This window comes from Pseudophryne corroboree, chromosome 6 (genome assembly GCF_028390025.1).
Source record: "Pseudophryne corroboree isolate aPseCor3 chromosome 6, aPseCor3.hap2, whole genome shotgun sequence".
NCBI classification, from domain to species: domain Eukaryota; kingdom Metazoa; phylum Chordata; class Amphibia; order Anura; family Myobatrachidae; genus Pseudophryne; species Pseudophryne corroboree.
In genome coordinates, this window is record NC_086449.1 from 719,074,547 (window position 1) to 719,099,235 (window position 24,689).

General features: G+C 48.8%; 1 protein-coding gene across 1 annotated transcript in view; it reads left to right on the forward strand.

The window, feature by feature from the left end:
- The window catches only part of SGCD (sarcoglycan delta), a 192,580-nt gene that overhangs the window by 126,139 nt on the left and 41,752 nt on the right, over positions 1–24,689 (forward strand). Inside the window, exon 4 of the mRNA XM_063930051.1 lies at positions 21,426–21,498. Within this exon, the coding sequence (XP_063786121.1) occupies positions 21,426–21,498 (73 nt within the window). The remainder of the gene's footprint in view (positions 1–21,425; positions 21,499–24,689) is intronic.

Here is a 24,689-nt window from a genome sequence, read left to right on the forward strand (position 1 = left end):
TAAACAGTACAACTGCTCCTGCAGCTTTGCCCTAGTTTACGTGAATAACACCCTCCCTGTCTACTGCATGACCTGTGCAGGATCCCAGGGGGGAAGGGCGATGGGCAAGCGGGAGGCGGTGGAAAATACTGTGCTTTTGAAATGCAAGTACTGTATGAGTCTGAGTCCCCAGTAGCCTCCTGCTAGCCTATTGCCCTTCCCCCCTGGGAGCCTGCACAGATCATGCAGTAGACAGGGAGGGAATTCAGGTCATGTGCAATACACAAACGCCGAATATCTACTGTATAGTACTGTTTTGCTCACAGTAGCGTCAGAATACACTCATTTCTACTCATTCCCGCTGTTTAGTTGCATTTAGCGTAAAGAATCGCTCCTGCAGATGTACTCTGATTTATATGTAACTTGTGTGCACCTTTACATTGACTGTCTTACAATGTAGATAAAATAATACAGTGTATTATTACAATAAAAAAAAAAAGAAGGCACATCACGTCTCGAACCCTGGACCCCCAGCATGGGAGGTGGGAGCCTTCACCCCTAGCCCACGACACCTCATGAGAGACTCCCAATTTCATGTGTGAAAGTACTGCAAACAGCGCCCGGCCCCCACCCCATTGGTGTTGGTTTATGCCTTAGAGGACTCGGACGCTCGCATTTGTAAAGCACGGTATTTTCCACCGCCTCCTGCTAGCTACTGTAGCCCTCCATTCCCAGACGCTCATGTATTTTAAAAGCACAGTGTTTATACATTGTCCTGTACATTCTTCCTTTTACACAATTACTGTAGTTGCGTCTCCGTACACATACAGTACTCCATACTTTTTCCACCGCCTCCCGTTACGCCTACAGTATTGCCAGAGCTGTAGATCAATCCGCCGCTATACTGTACGATCAAAGTACTGGATTAGTGGAGCATTAGCCACACAGTGGTGGAGATGTGTAATGCATGATGAGTATCTAGATCGCCTCAACGCGCCTACCTGTGATTAAACTCAGCTATCGCCTTAGCGTGACTAAACGCCCGTCTCGGCGGAGAAACAGTCAAGATAAAGGTGGCTACATCTGTATCAACAAAGCAGGAGGTGAATCGTTAGTACATTCCTGGGTACAGTGTGCAGAAATGTGGCGTTACCCACAGCAACCAATAAAATGATGGAGACCGTGTTTACATTTGGAGATGTATTTTTGTATGTGCTGTATTAGTGACTTGTACATAATTGGTTAGTTAAAACTTCACTTTTGTGTCTTGGAAAAAATAACTAGTAATCGACTTAGAAGTAGGAGGAATATATTAGGTGAAACAAAAGGTGAAAGTAAACAAAACCTGATGAGAATATATATGTTATGACAATAGGATGATAATTAATTCTTAAAACAAAACTTTTAATATTCAGTTTCATATTCTGTTAATGGCTACTGGGAGCAGTTGGCTCATAAACGTCTATTCTATCTTGTTTACAGTGTTTTATTTTATACAAGGTGTATATATTGGGCAGGTACATGAAGTTGCATCCCAGTCTCAACACTAGGGGCTACTTGTAATAAGGAGGTGGTATGCAGGAAGGTGGTGGTATGCAGTGGTATGCAGGAAGGAGGTGGCATGCAGGAAGGAGGTGATATGCAGGAAGGAGGTGGTATGCAGGAAGGAGGTGGTATGCAGGAAGGAGGTGATATGCAGGAAGGAGGTGGTATGCAGGAAGGAGGTGATATGCAGGAAGGAGGTGGCATGCAGGAAAGAGGTGATATGCACTGGTATGAAGGAAGGAGGTGGTTTGCAGGAAGGAGGTGATATGCATTGGTATGCAGGAAGGAGATGTTATGCACTGGTATGCAGGAAGGAGGTGGTATGCACTGGGAATGCAGGAAGGAGGTGGTATGCACTGGTATGCAGTAAGGAGGTGATATGCAGGGAGGAGGTGATATGCACTGGTAAGCAGGAAGGAGGTGATATGCACTGGTAAGCAGGAAGGAGGTGATATACACTGGTATGCAGGAAGGAGGTGGTATGCAGGAAGGAGGTGGTATGCAAGAAGGAGGTGGTATGCAGGAAGGAGGTGGTATGCAGGAAGGAGGTGGTATGCAAGAAGGAGGTGGTATGCACCGGTATGCAGGAAGGAGGTGATATGCACTGGTATGCAAGAAGGAGGTGGTATGCAGGAAGGAGGTGATATGCACTGGTATGCAGGAAGGAGGTGATATACACTGGTATGCAGGTAGGAGGTGGTATGCACTGGTATGCAGGAAGGAGGTGGTATGCACTGGGTATGTAGGAAGGAGGTGGTATGCAGGAAGGATATGGTATGCGGTGGTATGCAGGAAGGTGGTGGTATCTACTGGTATGCAGGAAGGAAGTGATATGCACTAGTATGCAAGAAGGAGGTGATATGCACTGGTATGGAGGAAGGAGGTGGTATGTACTGGTATGCAGGAAGGAGGTGGTATGCACTAGTATGCAGGAAGGACGTGGTATGCAAGCGTATGCAGGAAGGAGATGGTATGCAGGAAGGAGGTGGTATGCACTGGTATGCAAGAAGGAGGTGGTATGCAGGAAGGAGGTGGTATGCACTAGTATGCAGGAAGGAGATGGTATGCACTGGGTATGCACGGAGGAGGTGGTATGCAAGGGTATGCAGGAAGGAGATGTTATGCACTGGTATGCAGGAAGGAGATGGTATGCACTGGTATGCAGGAAGGAGGTGGTATGCACTGGTATGCAGGAAGGAGGTGGTATGCAGGAAGGAGGTGATATGCACTGATATGCAGAAAGGAGGTGTAATGCAGGAAAGAGGTGATATGCACTGGTATGCAGGAAGGAGGTGGTATGCACTTGTATGCAGGAAGGAGGTGGTATGCAGGAAGGAGATGGTATGCAGGAAGGAGATGTTATGCACTGGTATGCAGGAAGGAGATGGTATGCACTGGTATGCAGGAAGGAGGTGGTATGCACTGGTATGCAGGAAGGAGGTGATAAACACTGGCATGCAGGAAGGAGGTGGTATGCAGGAAGGAGGTGGTATGCACTGGGTATGCAGGAAGGAGGTGGTATGCAGGAAGGAGGTGGTATGCAAGAAGGAGGTGGTATGCAGGAAGTAGGTTGTAAACAGGAAGGAGGTGGTATGCAGGAAGCAGGTGGTATGCAGGAAGGAGGTGGTATGCAGGAAGGAGATGGTATGCACTGGTATGCAGGAAGGTGGTATGCAGGAAGGAGGTGGTATGCAGGAAGGAGGTGGTATGCAAGAAGGAGGTGGTATGCAGGAAGCAGGTGGTATGCAGGAAGCAGGTGGTATGCAGGAAGCAGGTGGTATGCAGGAATGAGGTGGTATGCAGGAAGGAGGTGGTATGCAGGAAGGTGTGGTATCTACTGGTATGCAGGAAGGAGGTGATATGCACTAGTATGCAAGAAGGAGGTGATATGCAGGAAAGAGGTGATATGCACTGGTATGCATGAAGGAGGTGGCATGCACTGGTATGCAGGAAGGAGGTGGTATGCAGGAAGCAGGTGGTATGCAGGAAGGAGTTGGTATGCAGTGGTATGCAGGAAGGTGGTGGTATCTACTGGTATGCAGGAAGGAGGTGATATGCACTAGTATGCAAGAAGAAGGTGATATGCACTAGTATGCAGGAAGGAGGTGGTATGCACTGGTATGCAGGAAGGAGGTGGTATGCAATAGTATGCAGGAAGGAGGTGGTATGCAAAGGTATGCGGGAAGGAGATGGTATGCAGGAAGGAGGTGGTATGCAGGAAGGAGGTGGTATGCAAGAAGGAGGTGGTATGCAGGAAGTAGGTGGTATGCAGGAAGGAGGTGGTATGCAGGAAGGAGGTGGTATGTAGGAAGCAGGTGGTATGCAGGAAGGAGGTGGTATGCAGGAAGGAGGTGGTATGCACTGGTATGCAGGAAGGAGGTGGTATGCAGGAAGGTGTGGTATCTACTGGTATGCAGGAAGGAGGTGATATGCACTAGTATGCAAGAAGGAGGTGATATGCAGGAAAGAGGTGATATGCACTGGTATGCAGGAAGGAGGTGGTATGCAGGAAGGAGGTGGTATGCAGGAAGGAGGTGATATGCAGGAAGGTGGTGGCATGCAGGAAAGAGGTGATACGCACCGGTATGAAGGAAGGAGGTGGTATGAAGGAAGGAGGTAGTTTGCAGGAAGGAGGTGGTATGCAGGAAGGAGGTGATATGCACTGGTATGCAAGAAGGAGGTGGTATGCAGGAAGGAGGTGATATACACTGGTATGCAGGAAGGAGGTGATATACACTGGTATGCAGGAAGGAGGTGGTATGCACTGGGTATGCAGGAAGGAGGTGGTATGCACTGGTATGCAGGAAGGAGGTGGTGTGCAGGAAGGAGGTGGTATGCAGCAAGGTGGTGGTATGCACTGGTATGCAGGGAGGAGGTGGCATGCAGGAAGGAAGTGGCATGCAGGAAGGAGGTGAAATGCAGGGAGGAGGTGACATGCAGGAAGGAGGTGAAATGCACTGGTAAGCAGGAAGGAGGTGATATACACTGGTATGCAGGGAGGAGGTGGTATGCAGGAAGGAGGTGGTATGCACTGGTATGCAGGAAGGAGGTGATATGCACTGGTATGCAAGAAGGAGGTGATATGCACTGGTATGCAGGAAGGAGGTGGTATGCACTGGGTATGCAGGAAGGAGGTGGTATGCACTGGTATGCAGGAAGGAGGTGGTGTGCAGGAAGGAGGTGGTATGCAGAAAGGTGGTGGTATGCACTGGTGAGGTGATATACACTGGTATGCAGGAAGGAGGTGGTATGCGGGAAGGAGGTGGTATGCACTGGTATGCAGGAAGGAGGTGGTATGCAAGAAGGAGGTGGTATGCAGGAATGAGGTGGTATGCAGGAAGGAGGTGGTATGCAAGAAGGAGGTGGTATGCAGGAATGAGGTGATATGCACTGGTATGCAAGAAGGAGGTGGTATGCAGGAAGGAGGTGATATGCACTGGTATGCAGGAAGGAGGTGATATACACTGGTATGCAGGAATGAGGTGGTATGCACTGGGTATGTAGGAAGGAGGTGGTCTGCACTGGTATGCAGGAAGGAGGTGGTGTGCAGGAAGGAGGTGGTATGCAGAAAGTTGGTGGTATGCACTGGTATGCAGGGAGGAGGTGGCATGCAGGAAGGAGGTGATATGCAGGGAGGAGGTGGCATGCAGGAAGGAGGTGATATGCACTGGTAAGCAGGAAGGAGGTGATATACACTGGTATGCAGGAAGGAGGTGGTATGCAAGAAGGAGGTGGTATGCAAGAAGGAGGTGGTATGCACTGGTATGCAGGAAGGAGGTGGTATGCACTGGTATGCAGGAAGGAGGTGGTATGCACTGGGTATGCAGGAAGGAGGTGGTATGCAGGAAGCAGGTGGTATGCAGGAAGGTGGTGGTATCTACTGGTATGCAGGAAGGAGGTGATATGCACTGGTATGCAGGAAGGAGGTGGTATGCACTGGTATGCAGGAAGGAGGTGGTATGCACTGGTATGCAGGAAGGAGGTGGTATCTACTGGTATGCAGGAAGGAGGTGATATGCACTAGTATGCAAGGAGGTGATATGCAGGAAAGAGGTGATATGCACTGGTATGCAGGAAGGAGGTGGTATGCACTGGTATGCAGGAAGGAGGTGGTATGCACTGGGTATGCAGGAAGGAGGTGGTATGCAGGAAGCAGGTGGTATGCAGGAAGGAGATGGTATGCTGTGGTATGCAGGAAGGTGGTGGTATCTACTGGTATGCAGGAAGGAGGTGATATGCACTAGTATGCAGGAAGGAGGTGGTATGCAGGAAGGAGGTGGTATGTACTGGTATGCAGGAAGGAGGTGGTATGCAGGAAGGAGGTGGTATGCAGGAAGGAGATGGTATGCAGGAAGGAGGTGGTACGCACTGGTATGCAAGAAGGAGGTGGTATGCACTGGTATGCAGGAAGGAGGTGGTATGCACTAGTATGCAGGAAGGAGATGGTATGCACTGTGTATGCAGGGAGGAGGTGGTATGCAAGGGTATGCAGGAAGGAGATGTTATGCACTGGTATGCAGGAAGGAGTTGGTATGCACTGGTATGCAGGAAGGAGGTGGTATGCACTGGCATGCAGGAAGGAGGTGATATGCACTGGTATGCAGGAAGGAGGTGTAATGCAGGAAAGAGGTGATATGCACTGGTATGCAGGAAGGAGGTGGTATGCAGGAAGGAGATGGTATGCAGGAAGCAGATGTTATGTACTGGTATGCAGGAAGGAGATGGTATGCAGGAAGGAGGTGGTATGCACTGGGTATGTAGGAAGGAGGTGGTCTGCACTGGTATGCAGGAAGGAGGTGGTGTGCAGGAAGGAGGTGGTATGCAGAAAGTTGGTGGTATGCACTGGTATGCAGGGAGGAGGTGGCATGCAGGAAGGAGGTGATATGCAGGGAGGAGGTGGCATGCAGGAAGGAGGTGATATGCACTGGTAAGCAGGAAGGAGGTGATATACACTGGTATGCAGGAAGGAGGTGCTATGCAAGAAGGAGGTGGTATGCAAGAAGGAGGTGGTATGCACTGGTATGCAGGAAGGAGGTGGTATGCAGTGGTATGCAGGAAGGAGGTGGTATGCACTGGGTATGCAGGAAGGAGGTGGTATGCAGGAAGCAGGTGGTATGCAGGAAGGTGGTGGTATCTACTGGTATGCAGGAAGGAGGTGATATGCACTGGTATGCAGGAAGGAGGTGGTATGCACTGGTATGCAGGAAGGAGGTGGTATGCACTGGTATGCAGGAAGGAGGTGGTATCTACTGGTATGCAGGAAGGAGGTGATATGCACTAGTATGCAAGGAGGTGATATGCAGGAAAGAGGTGATATGCACTGGTATGCAGGAAGGAGGTGGTATGCACTGGTATGCAGGAAGGAGGTGGTATGCACTGGGTATGCAGGAAGGAGGTGGTATGCAGGAAGCAGGTGGTATGCAGGAAGGAGATGGTATGCTGTGGTATGCAGGAAGGTGGTGGTATCTACTGGTATGCAGGAAGGAGGTGATATGCACTAGTATGCAGGAAGGAGGTGGTATGCAGGAAGGAGGTGGTATGTACTGGTATGCAGGAAGGAGGTGGTATGCAGGAAGGAGGTGGTATGCAGGAAGGAGATGGTATGCAGGAAGGAGGTGGTACGCACTGGTATGCAAGAAGGAGGTGGTATGCACTGGTATGCAGGAAGGAGGTGGTATGCACTAGTATGCAGGAAGGAGATGGTGTGCACTGTGTATGCAGGGAGGAGGTGGTATGCAAGGGTATGCAGGAAGGAGATGTTATGCACTGGTATGCAGGAAGGAGTTGGTATGCACTGGTATGCAGGAAGGAGGTGGTATGCACTGGCATGCAGGAAGGAGGTGATATGCACTGGTATGCAGGAAGGAGGTGTAATGCAGGAAAGAGGTGATATGCACTGGTATGCAGGAAGGAGGTGGTATGCAGGAAGGAGATGGTATGCAGGAAGCAGATGTTATGTACTGGTATGCAGGAAGGAGATGGTATGCAGGAAGGAGGTGGTATGCAGGAAGGAGGTGTAATGCAGGATAGAGGTGATATGCACTGGTATGCAGGAAGGATGTGTAATGCAGGATAGAGGTGATATGCACTGGTATGCAGGAAGGAGGTGGTATACAGGAAGGAGATGGTGTGCAGGAAGGAGATGGTATGCAGTAAGGAGATGGTATGCAGGAAGGAGGTGGTATGCACTGGTATGCAGGAAGGAGGTGTAATGCAGGATAGAGGTGATATGCACTGGTATGCAGGAAGGAGGTGGTATACAGGAAGGAGATGGTGTGCAGGAAGGAGATGGTATGCACTGGTATGCAGGAAGGAGGTGTAATGCAGGAAAGAGGTGATATGCACTAGTATGCAGGAAGGAGGTGGTATGCACTGGTATGCAGGAAGGAGGTGGTATACAGGAAGGAGATGGTATGCAGGAAGGAGATGGTATGCACTGGTATGCAGGAAGGAGGTGGTATGCACTGGTATGCAGGAAGGAGGTGTAATGCAGGAAAGAGGTGATATGCACTGGTATGCAGGAAGGAGGTGGTATGCACTGGTATGCAGGAAGGAGGTGTAATGCAGGATTGAGGTGATATGCACTGGTATGCAGGAAGGAGGTGTAATGCAGGATAGAGGTGATATGCACTGGTATGCAGGAAGGAGGTGTATACAGGAAGGAGATGGTGTGCAGGAAGGAGATGGTATGCAGTAAGGAGATGGTATGCAGGAAGGAGGTGGTATGCACTGGTATGCAGGAAGGAGGTGTAATGCAGGATAGAGGTGATATGCACTGGTATGCAGGAAGGAGGTGGTATACAGGAAGGAGATGTTGTGCAGGAAGGAGATGGTATGCACTGGTATGCAGGAAAGAGGTGTAATGCAGGAAAGAGGTGATATGCACTAGTATGCAGGAAGGAGGTGGTATGCACTGGTATGCAGGAAGGAGGTGGTATACAGGAAGGAGATGGTGTGCAGGAAGGAGATGGTATGCAGGAAGGAGATGGTATGCACTGGTATGCAGGAAGGAGGTGGTATGTACTGGTATGCAGGAAGGAGGTGGTATGCACTGGTATGCAGGAAGTAGGTGTAATGCAGGAAAGAGGTGATATGCACTGGTATGCAGGAAGGAGGTGGTATGCAGGAAGGAGGTGGTATGCACTGGTATGCAGGAAGGAGGTGGTATGCAGGAAGGAGGTGGTATGCAGGAAGAAGATGGTATGCACTGGTATGCAGGAAGGAGGTGGTATGCACTGGTAAGCAGGAAGGAGGTGGTATGCAGGAAGGAGGTGATATGCACTAGTATGCAGGAAGGAGGTGTAATGCAGGAAAGAGGTGATATGCACTGGTATGCAGGAAGGAGGTGGTATGCACTAGTATGCAGGAAGGAGGTGTAATGCAGGAAAGAGGTGATATGCACTGGTATGCAGGAAGGAGGTGGTATGCACTGGTATGCAGGAAGGAGGTGTAATGCAGGATTGAGGTGATATGCACTGGTATGCAGGAAGGAGGTGTAATGCAGGATAGAGGTGATATGCACTGGTATGCAGGAAGGAGGTGTATACAGGAAGGAGATGGTGTGCAGGAAGGAGATGGTATGCAGTAAGGAGATGGTATGCAGGAAGGAGGTGGTATGCACTGGTATGCAGGAAGGAGGTGTAATGCAGGATAGAGGTGATATGCACTGGTATGCATGAAGGAGGTGGTATACAGGAAGGAGATGTTGTGCAGGAAGGAGATGGTATGCACTGGTATGCAGGAAAGAGGTGTAATGCAGGAAAGAGGTGATATGCACTAGTATGCAGGAAGGAGGTGGTATGCACTGGTATGCAGGAAGGAGGTGGTATACAGGAAGGAGATGGTGTGCAGGAAGGAGATGGTATGCAGGAAGGAGATGGTATGCACTGGTATGCAGGAAGGAGGTGGTATGCACTGGTATGCAGGAAGGATGTGGTATGCAGGAAGGAGGTGGTATGCACTGGTATGCAGGAAGTAGGTGTAATGCAGGAAAGAGGTGATATGCACTGGTATGCAGGAAGGAGGTGGTATGCAGGAAGGAGGTGGTATGCAGGAAGCAGGTGGTATGCAGGAAGGAGGTGGTATGCAGGAAGGAGATGGTATGCACTGGTATGCAGGAAGGAGGTGGTATGCAGGAAGGTGTGGTATCTACTGGTATGCAGGAAGGAGGTGATATGCACTAGTATGCAAGAAGGAGGTGATATGCAGGAAAGAGGTGATATGCACTGGTATGCAGGAAGGAGGTGGTATGCACTGGTATGCAGGAAGGAGGTGGTATGCAGGAAGGAGGTGATATGCAGGAAGGTGGTGGCATGCAGGAAAGAGGTGATACGCACTGGTATGAAGGAAGGAGGTGGTATGAAGGAAGGAGGTGGTATGAAGGAAGGAGGTGGTTTGCAGGAAGGAGGTGGTATGCAGGAAGGAGGTGATATGCACTGGTATGCAAGAAGGAGGTGGTATGCAGGAAGGAGGTGATATACACTGGTATGCAGGAAGGAGGTGATATACACTGGTATGCAGGAAGGAGGTGATATACACTGGTATGCAGGAAGGAGGTGATATACACTGGTATGCAGGAAGGAGGTGGTATGCACTGGGTATGCAGGAAGGAGGTGGTATGCAGAAAGGTGGTGGTATGCACTGGTATGCAGGGAGGAGGTGGCATGCAGGAAGGAAGTGGCATGCAGGAAGGAGGTGAAATGCAGGGAGGAGGTGACATGCAGGAAGGAGGTGAAATGCACTGGTAAGCAGGAAGGAGGTGATATACACTGGTATGCAGGGAGGAGGTGGTATGCAGGAAGGAGGTGATATGCACTGGTATGCAAGAAGGAGGTGGTATGCAGGAAGGAGGTGATATGCACTGGTATGCAGGAAGGAGGTGGTATGCACTGGGTATGCAGGAAGGAGGTGGTATGCACTGGTATGCAGGAAGGAGGTGGTGTGCAGGAAGGAGGTGGTATGCAGAAAGGTGGTGGTATGCACTTTTGAGGTGATATACACTGGTATGCAGGAAGGAGGTGGTATGCGGGAAGGAGGTGGTATGCACTGGTATGCAGGAAGGAGGTGGTATGCAAGAAGGAGGTGGTATGCAAGAAGGAGGTGGTATGCAGGAAGGAGGTGGTATGCAGGAAGGAGGTGGTATGCAAGAAGGAGGTGGTATGCAGGAATGAGGTGATATGCACTGGTATGCAAGAAGGAGGTGGTATGCAGGAAGGAGGTGATATGCATTGGTATGCAGGAAGGAGGTGATATACACTGGTATGCAGGAAGGAGGTGGTATGCACTGGGTATGTAGGAAGGAGGTGGTCTGCACTGGTATGCAGGAAGGAGGTGGTGTGCAGGAAGGAGGTGGTATGCAGAAAGTTGGTGGTATGCACTGGTATGCAGGGAGGAGGTGGCATGCAGGAAGGAGGTGATATGCAGGGAGGAGGTGGCATGCAGGAAGGAGGTGATATGCACTGGTAAGCAGGAAGGAGGTGATATACACTGGTATGCAGGAAGGAGGTGGTATGCAAGAAGGAGGTGGTATGCACTGGTATGCAGGAAGGAGGTGGTATGCACTGGTATGCAGGAAGGAGGTGGTATGCACTGGGTATGCAGGAAGGAGGTGGTATGCAGGAAGCAGGTGGTATGCAGGAAGGTGGTGGTATCTACTGGTATGCAGGAAGGAGGTGATATGCACTGGTATGCAGGAAGGAGGTGGTATGCACTGGTATGCAGGAAGGAGGTGGTATGCACTGGTATGCAGGAAGGAGGTGGTATCTACTGGTATGCAGGAAGGAGGTGATATGCACTAGTATGCAAGAAGGAGGTGATATGCAGGAAAGAGGTGATATGCACTGGTATGCAGGAAGAAGGTGGTATGCACTGGTATGCAGGAAGGAGGTGGTATGCACTGGGTATGCAGGAAGGAGGTGGTATGCAGGAAGCAGGTGGTATGCAGGAAGGAGATGGTATGCGGTGGTATGCAGGAAGGTGGTGGTATCTACTGGTATGCAGGAAGGAGGTGATATGCACTAGTATGCAGGAAGGAGGTGATATGCACTGGTATGCAGGAAGGAGGTGGTATGTACTGGTATGCAGGAAGGAGGTGGTATGCAGGAAGGAGATGGTATGCAGGAAGGAGGTGGTACGCACTGGTATGCAAGAAGGAGGTGGTATGCACTGGTATGCAGGAAGGAGGTGGTATGCACTAGTATGCAGGAAGGAGATGGTATGCACTGTGTATGCAGGGAGGAGGTGGTATGCAAGGGTATGCAGGAAGGAGATGTTATGCACTGGTATGCAGGAAGGAGGTGGTATGCACTGGTATGCAGGAAGGAGGTGGTATGCACTGGCATGCAGGAAGGAGGTGATATGCACTGGTATGCAGGAAGGAGGTGTAATGCAGGAAAGAGGTGATATGCACTGGTATGCAGGAAGGAGGTGGTATGCAGGAAGGAGATGGCATGCAGGAAGCAGATGTTATGTACTGGTATGCAGGAAGGAGATGGTATGCAGGAAGGAGGTGGTATGCAGGAAGGAGGTGTAATGCAGGATAGAGGTGATATGCACTGGTATGCAGGAAGGAGGTGTAATGCAGGATAGAGGTGATATGCACTGGTATGCAGGAAGGAGGTGGTATACAGGAAGGAGATGGTGTGCAGGAAGGAGATGGTATGCAGTAAGGAGATGGTATGCAGGAAGGAGGTGGTATGCACTGGTATGCAGGAAGGAGGTGTAATGCAGGATAGAGGTGATATGCACTGGTATGCAGGAAGGAGGTGGTATACAGGAAGGAGATGGTAAGCAGGAAGGAGATGGTATGCACTGGTATGCAGGAAGGAGGTGTAATGCAGGAAAGAGGTGATATGCACTAGTATGCAGGAAGGAGGTGGTATGCACTGGTATGCAGGAAGGAGGTGGTATACAGGAAGGAGATGGTATGCAGGAAGGAGATGGTATGCACTGGTATGCAGGAAGGAGGTGGTATGCACTGGTATGCAGGAAGGAGGTGTAATGCAGGAAAGAGGTGATATGCACTGGTATGCAGGAAGGAGGTGGTATGCACTGGTATGCAGGAAGGAGGTGTAATGCAGGATTGAGGTGATATGCACTGGTATGCAGGAAGGAGGTGTAATGCAGGATAGAGGTGATATGTACTGGTATGCAGGAAGGAGGTGTATACAGGAAGGAGATGGTGTGCAGGAAGGAGATGGTATGCAGTAAGGAGATAGTATGCAGGAAGGAGGTGGTATGCACTGGTATGCAGGAAGGAGGTGTAATGCAGGATAGAGGTGATATGCACTGGTATGCAGGAAGGAGGTGGTATACAGGAAGGAGATGTTGTGCAGGAAGGAGATGGTATGCACTGGTATGCAGGAAAGAGGTGTAATGCAGGAAAGAGGTGATATGCACTAGTATGCAGGAAGGAGGTGGTATGCACTGGTATGCAGGAAGGAGGTGGTATACAGGAAGGAGATGGTGTGCAGGAAGGAGATTGTATGCAGGAAGGAGATGGTATGCACTGGTATGCAGGAAGGAGGTGGTATGCACTGGTATGCAGGAAGGAGGTGGTATGCAGGAAGGAGGTGGTATGCACTGGTATGCAGGAAGTAGGTGTAATGCAGGAAATAGGTGATATGCACTGGTATGCAGGAAGAAGGTGGTATGCACTGGTATGCAGGAAGGAGGTGGTATGCAGGAAGGAGGTGGTATGCAGGAAGGAGGTGGTATGCAGGAAGAAGATGGTATGCACTGGTATGCAGGAAGGAGGTGGTATGCACTGGTATGCAGGAAGGAGGTGGTATGCAGGAAGGAGGTGATATGCACTAGTATGCAGGAAGGAGGTGTAATGCAGGAAAGAGGTGATATGCACTGGTATGCAGGAAGGAGGTGGTATGCACTAGTATGCAGGAAGGAGGTGTAATGCAGGAAAGAGGTGATATGCACTGGTATGCAGGAAGGAGGTGGTATGCACTGGTATGCAGGAAGGGGGTGTAATGCAGGATTGAGGTGATATGCACTGGTATGCAGGAAGGAGGTGTAATGCAGGATAGAGGTGATATGCACTGGTATGCAGGAAGGAGGTGTATACAGGAAGGAGATGGTGTGCAGGAAGGAGATGGTATGCAGTAAGGAGATGGTATGCAGGAAGGAGGTGGTATGCACTGGTATGCAGGAAGGAGGTGTAATGCAGGATAGAGGTGATATGCACTGGTATGCAGGAAGGAGGTGGTATACAGGAAGGAGATGTTGTGCAGGAAGGAGATGGTATGCACTGGTATGCAGGAAAGAGGTGTAATGCAGGAAAGAGGTGATATGCACTAGTATGCAGGAAGGAGGTGGCATGCACTGGTATGCAGGAAGGAGGTGGTATACAGGAAGGAGATGGTGTGCAGGAAGGAGATGGTATGCAGGAAGGAGATGGTATGCACTGGTATGCAGGAAGGAGGTGGTATGCACTGGTATGCAGGAAGGAGGTGGTATGCACTGGTATGCAGGAAGTAGGTGTAATGCAGGAAAGAGGTGATATGCACTGGTATGCAGGAAGGAGGTGGTATGCAGGAAGGAGGTGGTATGCACTGGTATGCAGGAAGGAGGTGGTATGCAGGAAGGAGGTGGTATGCAGGAAGGAGGTGGTATGCACTGGTATGCAGGAAGGAGGTGGTATGCACTGGTATGCAGGAAGGAGGTGGTATGCAAGAAGGAGGTGGTATGCAGGAAGGAGGTGGTATGCAGGAAGGAGGTGGTATGCAAGAAGGAGGTGGTATGCAGGAATGAGGTGATATGCACTGGTATGCAAGAAGGAGGTGGTATGCAGGAAGGAGGTGATATGCACTGGTATGCAGGAAGGAGGTGATATACACTGGTATGCAGGAAGGAGGTGGTATGCACTGGGTATGTAGGAAGGAGGTGGTCTGCACTGGTATGCAGGAAGGAGGTGGTGTGCAGGAAGTAGGTGGTATGCAGAAAGTTGGTGGTATGCACTGGTATGCAGGGAGGAGGTGGCATGCAGGAAGGAGGTGATATGCAGGGAGGAGGTGGCATGCAGGAAGGAGGTGATATGCACTGATAAGCAGGAAGGAGGTGATATACACTGGTATGCAGGAAGGAGGTGGTATGCAAGAAGGAGGTGGTATGCAAGAAGGAGGTGGTATGCACTGGTATGCAGGAAGGAGGTGGTATGCACTGGTATGCAGGAAGGAGGTGGTATGCACTGGGTATGCAGGAAGGAGGTGGTATGCAGGAAGCAGGTGGTATGCAGGAAGGTGGTGGTATCTACTGGTATGCAGGAAGGAGGTGGTATGCACTGGTATGCAGGAAGGAGGTGGTATGCACTGGTATGCAGGAAGGAGGTGGTATCTACTGGTATGCAGGAAGGAGGTGATATGCACTAGTATGCAAGAAGGAGGTGATATGCAGGAAAGAGGTGATATGCACTGGTATGCAGGAAGGAGGTGGTATGCACTGGTATGCAGGAAGGAGGTGGTATGCACTGGGTATGCAGGAAGGAGGTGGTATGCAGGAAGCAGGTGGTATGCAGGAAGGAGATGGTATGCGGTGGTATGCAGGAAGGTGGTGGTATCTACTGGTATGCAGGAAGGAGGTGATATGCACTAGTATGCAGGAAGGAGGTGATATGCACTGGTATGCAGGAAGGAGGTGGTATGTACTGGTATGCAGGAAGGAGGTGGTATGCAGGAAGGAGGTGGTATGCAGGAAGGAGGTGGTATGCAGGAAGGAGATGGTATGCAGGAAGGAGGTGGTACGCACTGGTATGCAAGAAGGAGGTGGTATGCACTGGTATGCAGGAAGGAGGTGGTATGCACTAGTATGCAGGAAGGAGATGGTATGCACTGTGTATGCAGGGAGGAGGTGGTATGCAAGGGTATGCAGGAAGGAGATGTTATGCACTGGTATGCAGGAAGGAGGTGGTATGCACTGGTATGCAGGAAGGAGGTGGTATGCACTGGCATGCAGGAAGGAGGTGATATGCACTGGTATGCAGGAAGGAGGTGTAATGCAGGAAAGAGGTGATATGCACTGGTATGCAGGAAGGAGGTGGTATGCAGGAAGGAGATGGTATGCAGGAAGCAGATGTTATGTACTGGTATGCAGGAAGGAGATGGTATGCAGGAAGGAGGTGGTATGCAGGAAGGAGGTGTAATGCAGGATAGAGGTGATATGCACTGGTATGCAGGAAGGAGGTGGTATACAGGAAGGAGATGGTGTGCAGGAAGGAGATGGTATGCAGTAAGGAGATGGTATGCAGGAAGGAGGTGGTATGCACTGGTATGCAGGAAGGAGGTGTAATGCAGGATAGAGGTGATATGCACTGGTATGCAGGAAGGAGGTGGTATACAGGAAGGAGATGGTAAGCAGGAAGGAGATGGTATGCACTGGTATGCAGGAAGGAGGTGTAATGCAGGAAAGAGGTGATATGCACTAGTATGCAGGAAGGAGGTGGTATGCACTGGTATGCAGGAAGGAGGTGGTATACAGGAAGGAGATGGTATGCAGGAAGGAGATGGTATGCAGGAAGGAGATGGTATGCACTGGTATGCAGGAAGGAGGTGGTATGCACTGGTATGCAGGAAGGAGGTGTAATGCAGGAAAGAAGTGATATGCACTGGTATGCAGGAAGGAGGTGGTATGCACTGGTATGCAGGAAGGAGGTGTAATGCAGGATTGAGGTGATATGCACTGGTATGCAGGAAGGAGGTGTAATGCAGGATAGAGGTGATATGCACTGGTATGCAGGAAGGAGGTGTATACAGGAAGGAGATGGTGTGCAGGAAGGAGATGGTATGCAGTAAGGAGATGGTATGCAGGAAGGAGGTGGTATGCACTGGTATGCAGGAAGGAGGTGTAATGCAGGATAGAGGTAATATGCACTGGTATGCAGGAAGGAGGTGGTATACAGGAAGGAGATGTTGTGCAGGAAGGAGATGGTATGCACTGGTATGCAGGAAAGAGGTGTAATGCAGGAAAGAGGTGATATGCACTAGTATGCAGGAAGGAGGTGGTATGCACTGGTATGCAGGAAGGAGGTGGTATACAGGAAGGAGATGGTGTGCAGGAAGGAGATTGTATGCAGGAAGGAGATGGTATGCACTGGTATGCAGGAAGGAGGTGGTATGCACTGGTATGCAGGAAGGAGGTGGTATGCAGGAAGGAGGTGGTATGCACTGGTATGCAGGAAGTAGGTGTAATGCAGGAAAGAGGTGATATGCACTGGTATGCAGGAAGGAGGTGGTATGCACTGGTATGCAGGAAGGAGGTGGTATGCAGGAAGGAGGTGGTATGCAGGAAGAAGATGGTATGCACTGGTATGCAGGAAGGAGGTGGTATGCACTGGTATGCAGGAAGGAGGTGGTATGCAGGAAGGAGGTGATATGCACTAGTATGCAGGAAGGAGGTGTAATGCAGGAAAGAGGTGATATGCACTGGTATGCAGGAAGGAGGTGGTATGCACTAGTATGCAGGAAGGAGGTGTAATGCAGGAAAGAGGTGATATGCACTGGTATGCAGGAAGGAGGTGGTATGCACTGGTATGCAGGAAGGAGGTGTAATGCAGGATTGAGGTGATATGCACTGGTATGCAGGAAGGAGGTGTAATGCAGGAAAGAGGTGATATGCACTAGTATGCAGGAAGGAGGTGGTATGCACTGGTATGCAGGAAGGAGGTGGTATACAGGAAGGAGATGGTATGCAGGAAGGAGATGGTATGCAGGAAGGAGATGGTATGCACTGGTATGCAGGAAGGAGGTGGTATGCACTGGTATGCAGGAAGGAGGTGTAATGCAGGAAAGAAGTGATATGCACTGGTATGCAGGAAGGAGGTGGTATGCACTGGTATGCAGGAAGGAGGTGTAATGCAGGATTGAGGTGATATGCACTGGTATGCAGGAAGGAGGTGTAATGCAGGATAGAGGTGATATGCACTGGTATGCAGGAAGGAGGTGTATACAGGAAGGAGATGGTGTGCAGGAAGGAGATGGTATGCAGTAAGGAGATGGTATGCAGGAAGGAGGTGGTATGCACTGGTATGCAGGAAGGAGGTGTAATGCAGGATAGAGGTAATATGCACTGGTATGCAGGAAGGAGGTGGTATACAGGAAGGAGATGTTGTGCAGGAAGGAGATGGTATGCACTGGTATGCAGGAAAGAGGTGTAATGCAGGAAAGATGTGATATGCACTAGTATGCAGGAAGGAGGTGGTATGCACTGGTATGCAGGAAGGAGGTGGTATACAGGAAGGAGATGGTGTGCAGGAAGGAGATTGTATGCAGGAAGGAGATGGTATGCACTGGTATGCAGGAAGGAGGTGGTATGCACTGGTATGCAGGAAGGAGGTGGTATGCAGGAAGGAGGTGGTATGCACTGGTATGCAGGAAGTAGGTGTAATGCAGGAAAGAGGTGATATGCACTGGTATGCAGGAAGGAGGTGGTATGCACTGGTATGCAGGAAGGAGGTGGTATGCAGGAAGGAGGTGGTATGCAGGAAGAAGATGGTATGCACTGGTATGCAGGAAGGAGGTGGTATGCACTGGTATGCAGGAAGGAGGTGGTATGCAGGAAGGAGGTGATATGCACTAGTATGCAGGAAGGAGGTGTAATGCAGGAAAGAGGTGATATGCACTGGTATGCAGGAAGGAGGTGGTATGCACTAGTATGCAGGAAGGAGGTGTAATGCAGGAAAGAGGTGATATGCACTGGTATGCAGGAAGGAGGTGGTATGCACTGGTATGCAGGAAGGAGGTGTAATGCAGGATTGAGGTGATATGCACTGGTATGCAGGAAGGAGTTGTAATGCAGGATAGAGGTGATATGCACTGGTATGCAGGAAGGAGGTGTATACAGGAAGGAGATGGTGTGCAGGAAGGAGATGGTATGCAGTAAGGAGATGGTATGCAGGAAGGAGGTGGTATGCACTGGTATGCAGGAAGGAGGTGTAATGCAGGATAGAGGTGATATGCACTGGTATGCAGGAAGGAGGTGGTATACAGGAAGGAGATGTTGTGCAGGAAGGAGATGGTATGCACTGGTATGCAGGAAAGAGGTGTAATGCAGGAAAGAGGTGATATGCACTAGTATGCAGGAAGGAGGTGGTATGCACTGGTATGCAGGAAGGAGGTGGTATACAGGAAGGAGATGGTGTGCAGGAAGGAGATGGTATGCAGGAAGGAGATGGTATGCACTGGTATGCAGGAAGGAGGTGGTATGCACTGGTATGCAGGAAGGAGGTGGTATGCAGGAAGGAGGTGGTATGCACTGGTATGCAGGAAGTAGGTGTAATGCAGGAAAGAGGTGATATGCACTGGTATGCAGGAAGGAGGTGGTATGCAGGAAGGAGGTGGTATGCACTGGTATGCAGGAAGGAGGTGGTATGCAGGAAGGAGGTGGTATGCACTGGTATGCAGGAAGGAGGTGGTATGCACTGGTATGCAGGAAGGAGGTGGTATGCAGGAAGGAGGTGATATGCACTAGTATGCAGGAAGGAGGTGTAATGCAGGAAAGAGGTGATATGCACTGGTATGCAGGAAAGAGGTGGTATGCACTAGTATGCAGGAAGGAGGTGTAATGCAGGAATGAGGTGATATGCACTGGTATGCAGGAAGGAGGTGGTATGCACTGGTATGCAGGAAGGAGGTGGTATGCAGGAAGGAGGTGGTATGCAGGAAGAAGATGGTATGCACTGGTATGCAGGAAGGAGGTGGTATGCACTGGTATGCAGGAAGGAGGTGGTATGCAGGAAGGAGGTGATATGCACTAGTATGCAGGAAGGAGGTGTAATGCAGGAAAGAGGTGATATGCACTGGTATGCAGGAAGGAGGTGGTATGCACTAGTATGCAGGAAGGAGGTGTAATGCAGGAAAGAGGTGATATGCACTGGTATGCAGGAAGGAGGTGGTATGCACTGGTATGCAGGAAGGAGGTGTAATGCAGGATTGAGGTGATATGCACTGGTATGCAGGAAGGAGTTGTAATGCAGGATAGAGGTGATATGCACTGGTATGCAGGAAGGAGGTGTATACAGGAAGGAGATGGTGTGCAGGAAGGAGATGGTATGCAGTAAGGAGATGGTATGCAGGAAGGAGGTGGTATGCACTGGTATGCAGGAAGGAGGTGTAATGCAGGATAGAGGTGATATGCACTGGTATGCAGGAAGGAGGTGGTATACAGGAAGGAGATGTTGTGCAGGAAGGAGATGGTATGCACTGGTATGCAGGAAAGAGGTGTAATGCAGGAAAGAGGTGATATGCACTAGTATGCAGGAAGGAGGTGGTATGCACTGGTATGCAGGAAGGAGGTGGTATACAGGAAGGAGATGGTGTGCAGGAAGGAGATGGTATGCAGGAAGGAGATGGTATGCACTGGTATGCAGGAAGGAGGTGGTATGCACTGGTATGCAGGAAGGAGGTGGTATGCAGGAAGGAGGTGGTATGCACTGGTATGCAGGAAGTAGGTGTAATGCAGGAAAGAGGTGATATGCACTGGTATGCAGGAAGGAGGTGGTATGCAGGAAGGAGGTGGTATGCACTGGTATGCAGGAAGGAGGTGGTATGCAGGAAGGAGGTGGTATGCACTGGTATGCAGGAAGGAGGTGGTATGCACTGGTATGCAGGAAGGAGGTGGTATGCAGGAAGGAGGTGATATGCACTAGTATGCAGGAAGGAGGTGTAATGCAGGAAAGAGGTGATATGCACTGGTATGCAGGAAGGAGGTGGTATGCACTAGTATGCAGGAAGGAGGTGTAATGCAGGAATGAGGTGATATGCACTGGTATGCAGGAAGGAGGTGGTATGCACCTCCTCCTGCATCTGCATTGATAAGGATCGTAATGCAAAACTGCTAAGAGTAGCTAATGCCATTATGATCCAACCTGAATAATGCCGGCAACTCAGAGGCTATTACATTTAGCCCTAGGTACTGTATTTCTCATTGAACTGGATTAAATGTTTGTAATGCTGTTGTGACACAATATGTTGCAATTATCTACTTCTATCCTTATAAATATTCCATTATAAACACATTTCAAACAGGATGGACTTAAATATTAGGCGCTGTTCATTCTTCCCATTGTGTGTTGATTGCACCTAATAGTTATTACATACAGGGTTAGATCTTTGATCAATCTCCATGTGATGTACTTGAGCTGGTTATGCTTGTGTTGGCCACACAGTATACCAATATAGGAAGTGTGGAGAGAATCTTTATATGGGGCTGGAATCACAAGTCAGTCATACATTCATTCTCCTGTGTCACTGTTACAGCTACAGTAGATTTTGCTTGGGCCAGTCATACAAGGAGTAGTCAGTTTAGGTATAACAGAGAGATGCTTTGTTCAAACTACTACTATTTGACTATAAGTGTAGAATAACATTAGGACATAAAGTTATAGCAATGACCCTGTATGAATGACCTATGTGAGTGACTGGTGATTCCAGCCCCTTTAGAGCCAAGGAACAGAACACGATTGCTGAATAAGGATAGTACCAGCTCACCAGTTATTGTCTATCAGGGACCCTTCTCTCTCTTGTTTACTAGAGCTGGATATTACCCAGATGATAATTTGCCATGGTGGGATTACGATAAACGGTCATGGGTGCTAGGTACAGAAGTCAGGTCCTGAAATGATAAAGAATCTCTCTGGAACAAGTCCATACTTCCTAAACGGCATCTGGCTTCACTGACACTGAGCTGGGTGGCGGATTTTACCTGGGGGGGGCTGCAGTCTTGTAGCCCATAGGTAAAAACTGCCACTGGACCTTGGACATCTTTGTTCTCCTATTGTGCCATTTGCAGGTTGGAATTATCACCAGGTCTCTGATGGTTGTTAAAGCTTGTGTATGAAAAAGTACATGGTTAGAGAATCAAATCGGTCATGACATTTTTTTTTTTTTATTTTTTTTTAGGTGCGGAAGGAGCGGTGTTCCCAGCATCCCTTGAGACGCCCCATGTCAAGGCAGAACCATTCCACCATCTACGGTATGTAAGAAGCAGAGATTTTGGCAGAAGTCTTTGGTACATATTTAAAATGAATGAGCACAAGGGAGATATTTATTTGTTTCACAACCTCTTCATAGAGAAATCTCCGTGGTATCCTCCTCCTTGCATTACATGGGAAACCTGAGTTATAGGCATTGTGTCTCTGAAGATCAACTGTTAGGGTTCATTAATCTTTTTGTTGAATGCATTCTCTACGCATGGGCACTTTCTGCAAACATCACGCCTCGTCAAGATGCCCAGAGGACCTCTAGAAACCGTCCCTGTGCTCAGGTCTTAATTATCCTTACAGCTCTTTGCATTAGCATTACTTGGTTTATATCTATCTGTCGGTATAAACCTATAAACACAAATAGTTAATATTAAGGTTTAAATGAATTAAGACATTTTTGGAATCTAAGTTGGATGTTGTTTCTTTACTTAAGAGAATTCCAGGTACAGGTGTAACTAATAATGATTGTATCATTTGCAACGCTCATGGATATGGTAGCGATAACAGACAATGGGCTAAATAAAGAAGCAGGAAGTCCGAGATTTTGTGCAAGCCTGGATGGATTTTTAAAGCGGCAATCATTTACACCACGAAACCAACTTCGTTTTGCCATGTAAATAATTGCCGCTTTAAAAATAGACAATCTGTGCAACTATTTGCCGAATTTTAAGAGGAGATGGTAATGTGTATGACCGCCAAAGTAAAAACGCCACTTCAAAGTTCAGCTTGTAAAAGTAAATAGATATTGTAAGTATCACAATAAGGGATGCCGTCACTACGGCAACCATCATATATAATGTCAACTTTTACATTAGGGTTAGCAACAAACTCACAGTAAAAAGACACTGTCAACAGTCCAACCATCTCCACATTTTCAATGTTGACATAAAAACCATGTCAGCATTCTCATGTCGACCTAATGAATGTGAATATGTTGAGTGGAGACATAATATACCGAATCACATAATAAAATCCAAAATTTACGTTTGTTAATCTCTGGTTCCTAATATTCTCCCAAAGTGCAAATGTGTCCTCATTTAATTATCCTTCTGGCCACACGTGTCAGATATGACTGGTTAGTAACTAAACCCCTAACCCCTTTTTCTGCGCTACGAACCAATTTATGAAATGCGTTACCGCTGAGAAACCATAGAATTCTCCTGCAGTCCCTTCATATTCAGAGTTTACTGTGGTACCTTATTACCAGAATCAGATTGTAAGCTTTAGGTCTCTTTGTATATGTATAAAAATATCTGTTTTAATGGAATGCACTTTAGTAACGTTTTCAGTAACAGCTTTGGGTTATTTTTATTTGATATTTTTACTGCTTTAGTGCCAGAGGGAAAAGTGGGCCTGTCTCATGCCTGTCCCATTCTGTGAGTAGTACAAGGAGGACGCTGCAGAGGTCTAAAAAATTTTTCTCATGAAAAAAAAAAATTATATATATAACAGCTATAAAAAAAAGTAAACAATGTGCCATATATAATAGACAATTGCTAAAAATAAAATAAAGAATAATGAAACTAAATAAAAAAGCATTTAATGCCTTCTACAGCTACAGTTAAATATTATATCAAGTCTTCCGGAAAAAAAATCTGCTTGGATTATTTGATACATAGGATTTATATCACATTCAGTAGACTCCAATGGGTCTGGAATGCTTTTTGCGATACAAGAAAACTAGATTTTTATCTCCCCCACTCCAAAAAAAAGAGATAACAGTTTGTTATATAAGACCGAAAACAAAATATTGCAATAAGCATGCTTAGTGTGGAAAATTACTGCGTAAACACCTTGATACATCAGCCCGAAAGCCACGCATATGCCAGAACAGCATGGGCCCAGGTTACGGGGCCATAGGCAAGAATACTGGTTTGGGGCCCAGTATTACTGTGTATATAACTACATACTCTGCTCTCCTAGTCGCATAGATCCCACCCCATCAAACAGCACTGCCATTCACACATACAGATGCAGTCAGGCTCTCTGCGGCTGCACCTAGTCACACCAGTGTCTCATTGTACGCATCGCGGCAACTATGAGACTGGCTACGTCTGCAGCTCTCCCCCTAGCACAAATCCCTCCCCTCACACAGATCTCTCCATAGATCAAATTGATCCCCTGCACAGAATATACCCCTCCCACACAGATCTCCCTTTGGCACATATGATCCCTCCCTCACACAGATCTTCCCGCCCGTAGGACATATCACATCTCACACAGATCTCCGCCCAGGCAAAGGCGACCCCCCCCCCCCCTGCACAAAACATCCCTACACTGCTCTCCCATCAAAAATATCTCTGACCAACCTTTTTATCTTGTGCTCCTCGGCCCTCGCATCATGCTACTGGATGCTGGTGCTGTGATCGATCACTTATGGCCATAAAACAAAACTGTAGTGTAATAATGAGTGAGTGTGACTCATTATAAAGCCACCGGCTTCTGTGCAATGCTTTGCCACTAGTTCCGCCCCTGACTACCAGGGTCCTGGAGATGGGACTCTAACTCTGTTGAGGTGTGGAGGAAGCAGCACAGAGAATGGAGAGGACATAGCCGGAGCTGGCAGCCCTCTGTGTAAATGCCTGTATATTGTATCCATGTATCCGAGTCAGGACCAGACTAGACCACCAGGCTGTGGCACCACTTTAAATGTGCTGCGGCACCAGTTGGTCATGGTTGAGTCAAATTATTATGGCCACCAGCTAATAGCCAGAGTAACCACCGTGTGCAGCACGGACAGCAGCTAGACGGGCTGGTAGGGACTCAATAAGGTGCTGGTAGGTTCGCACAGGTATCTGAAGCCATGCTGACTGCAGTGCATCCCACAGCTGCTGGAGGGCGCGTGGCGGAGGATCCATAGAGTGAATACAACGATCGAGGTGATCCCACAGATGCTCAATTGGGTTCAAGTCCGGAGAATAAGGGGGCAAGAGAAGTACTTTGAAGTCTTGGTCATGCTCGTCCAACCACTGTTGGACATTTGTAGCCATGTGACATGTCACATTACTTTACTGGAAGACCCCATCCGCCCCAGGGAATACACTCAGCATGCATGGGTGTACTAGACTCATAACCAAATTGGTCGAGAGTGCTTTCCACATGGATGAGTAAGCCCAGAGAATGGCACAGAAACATTCCCCAGACAATAACGTTGCCACCACCAGCTCATGCTCTTCCAGCA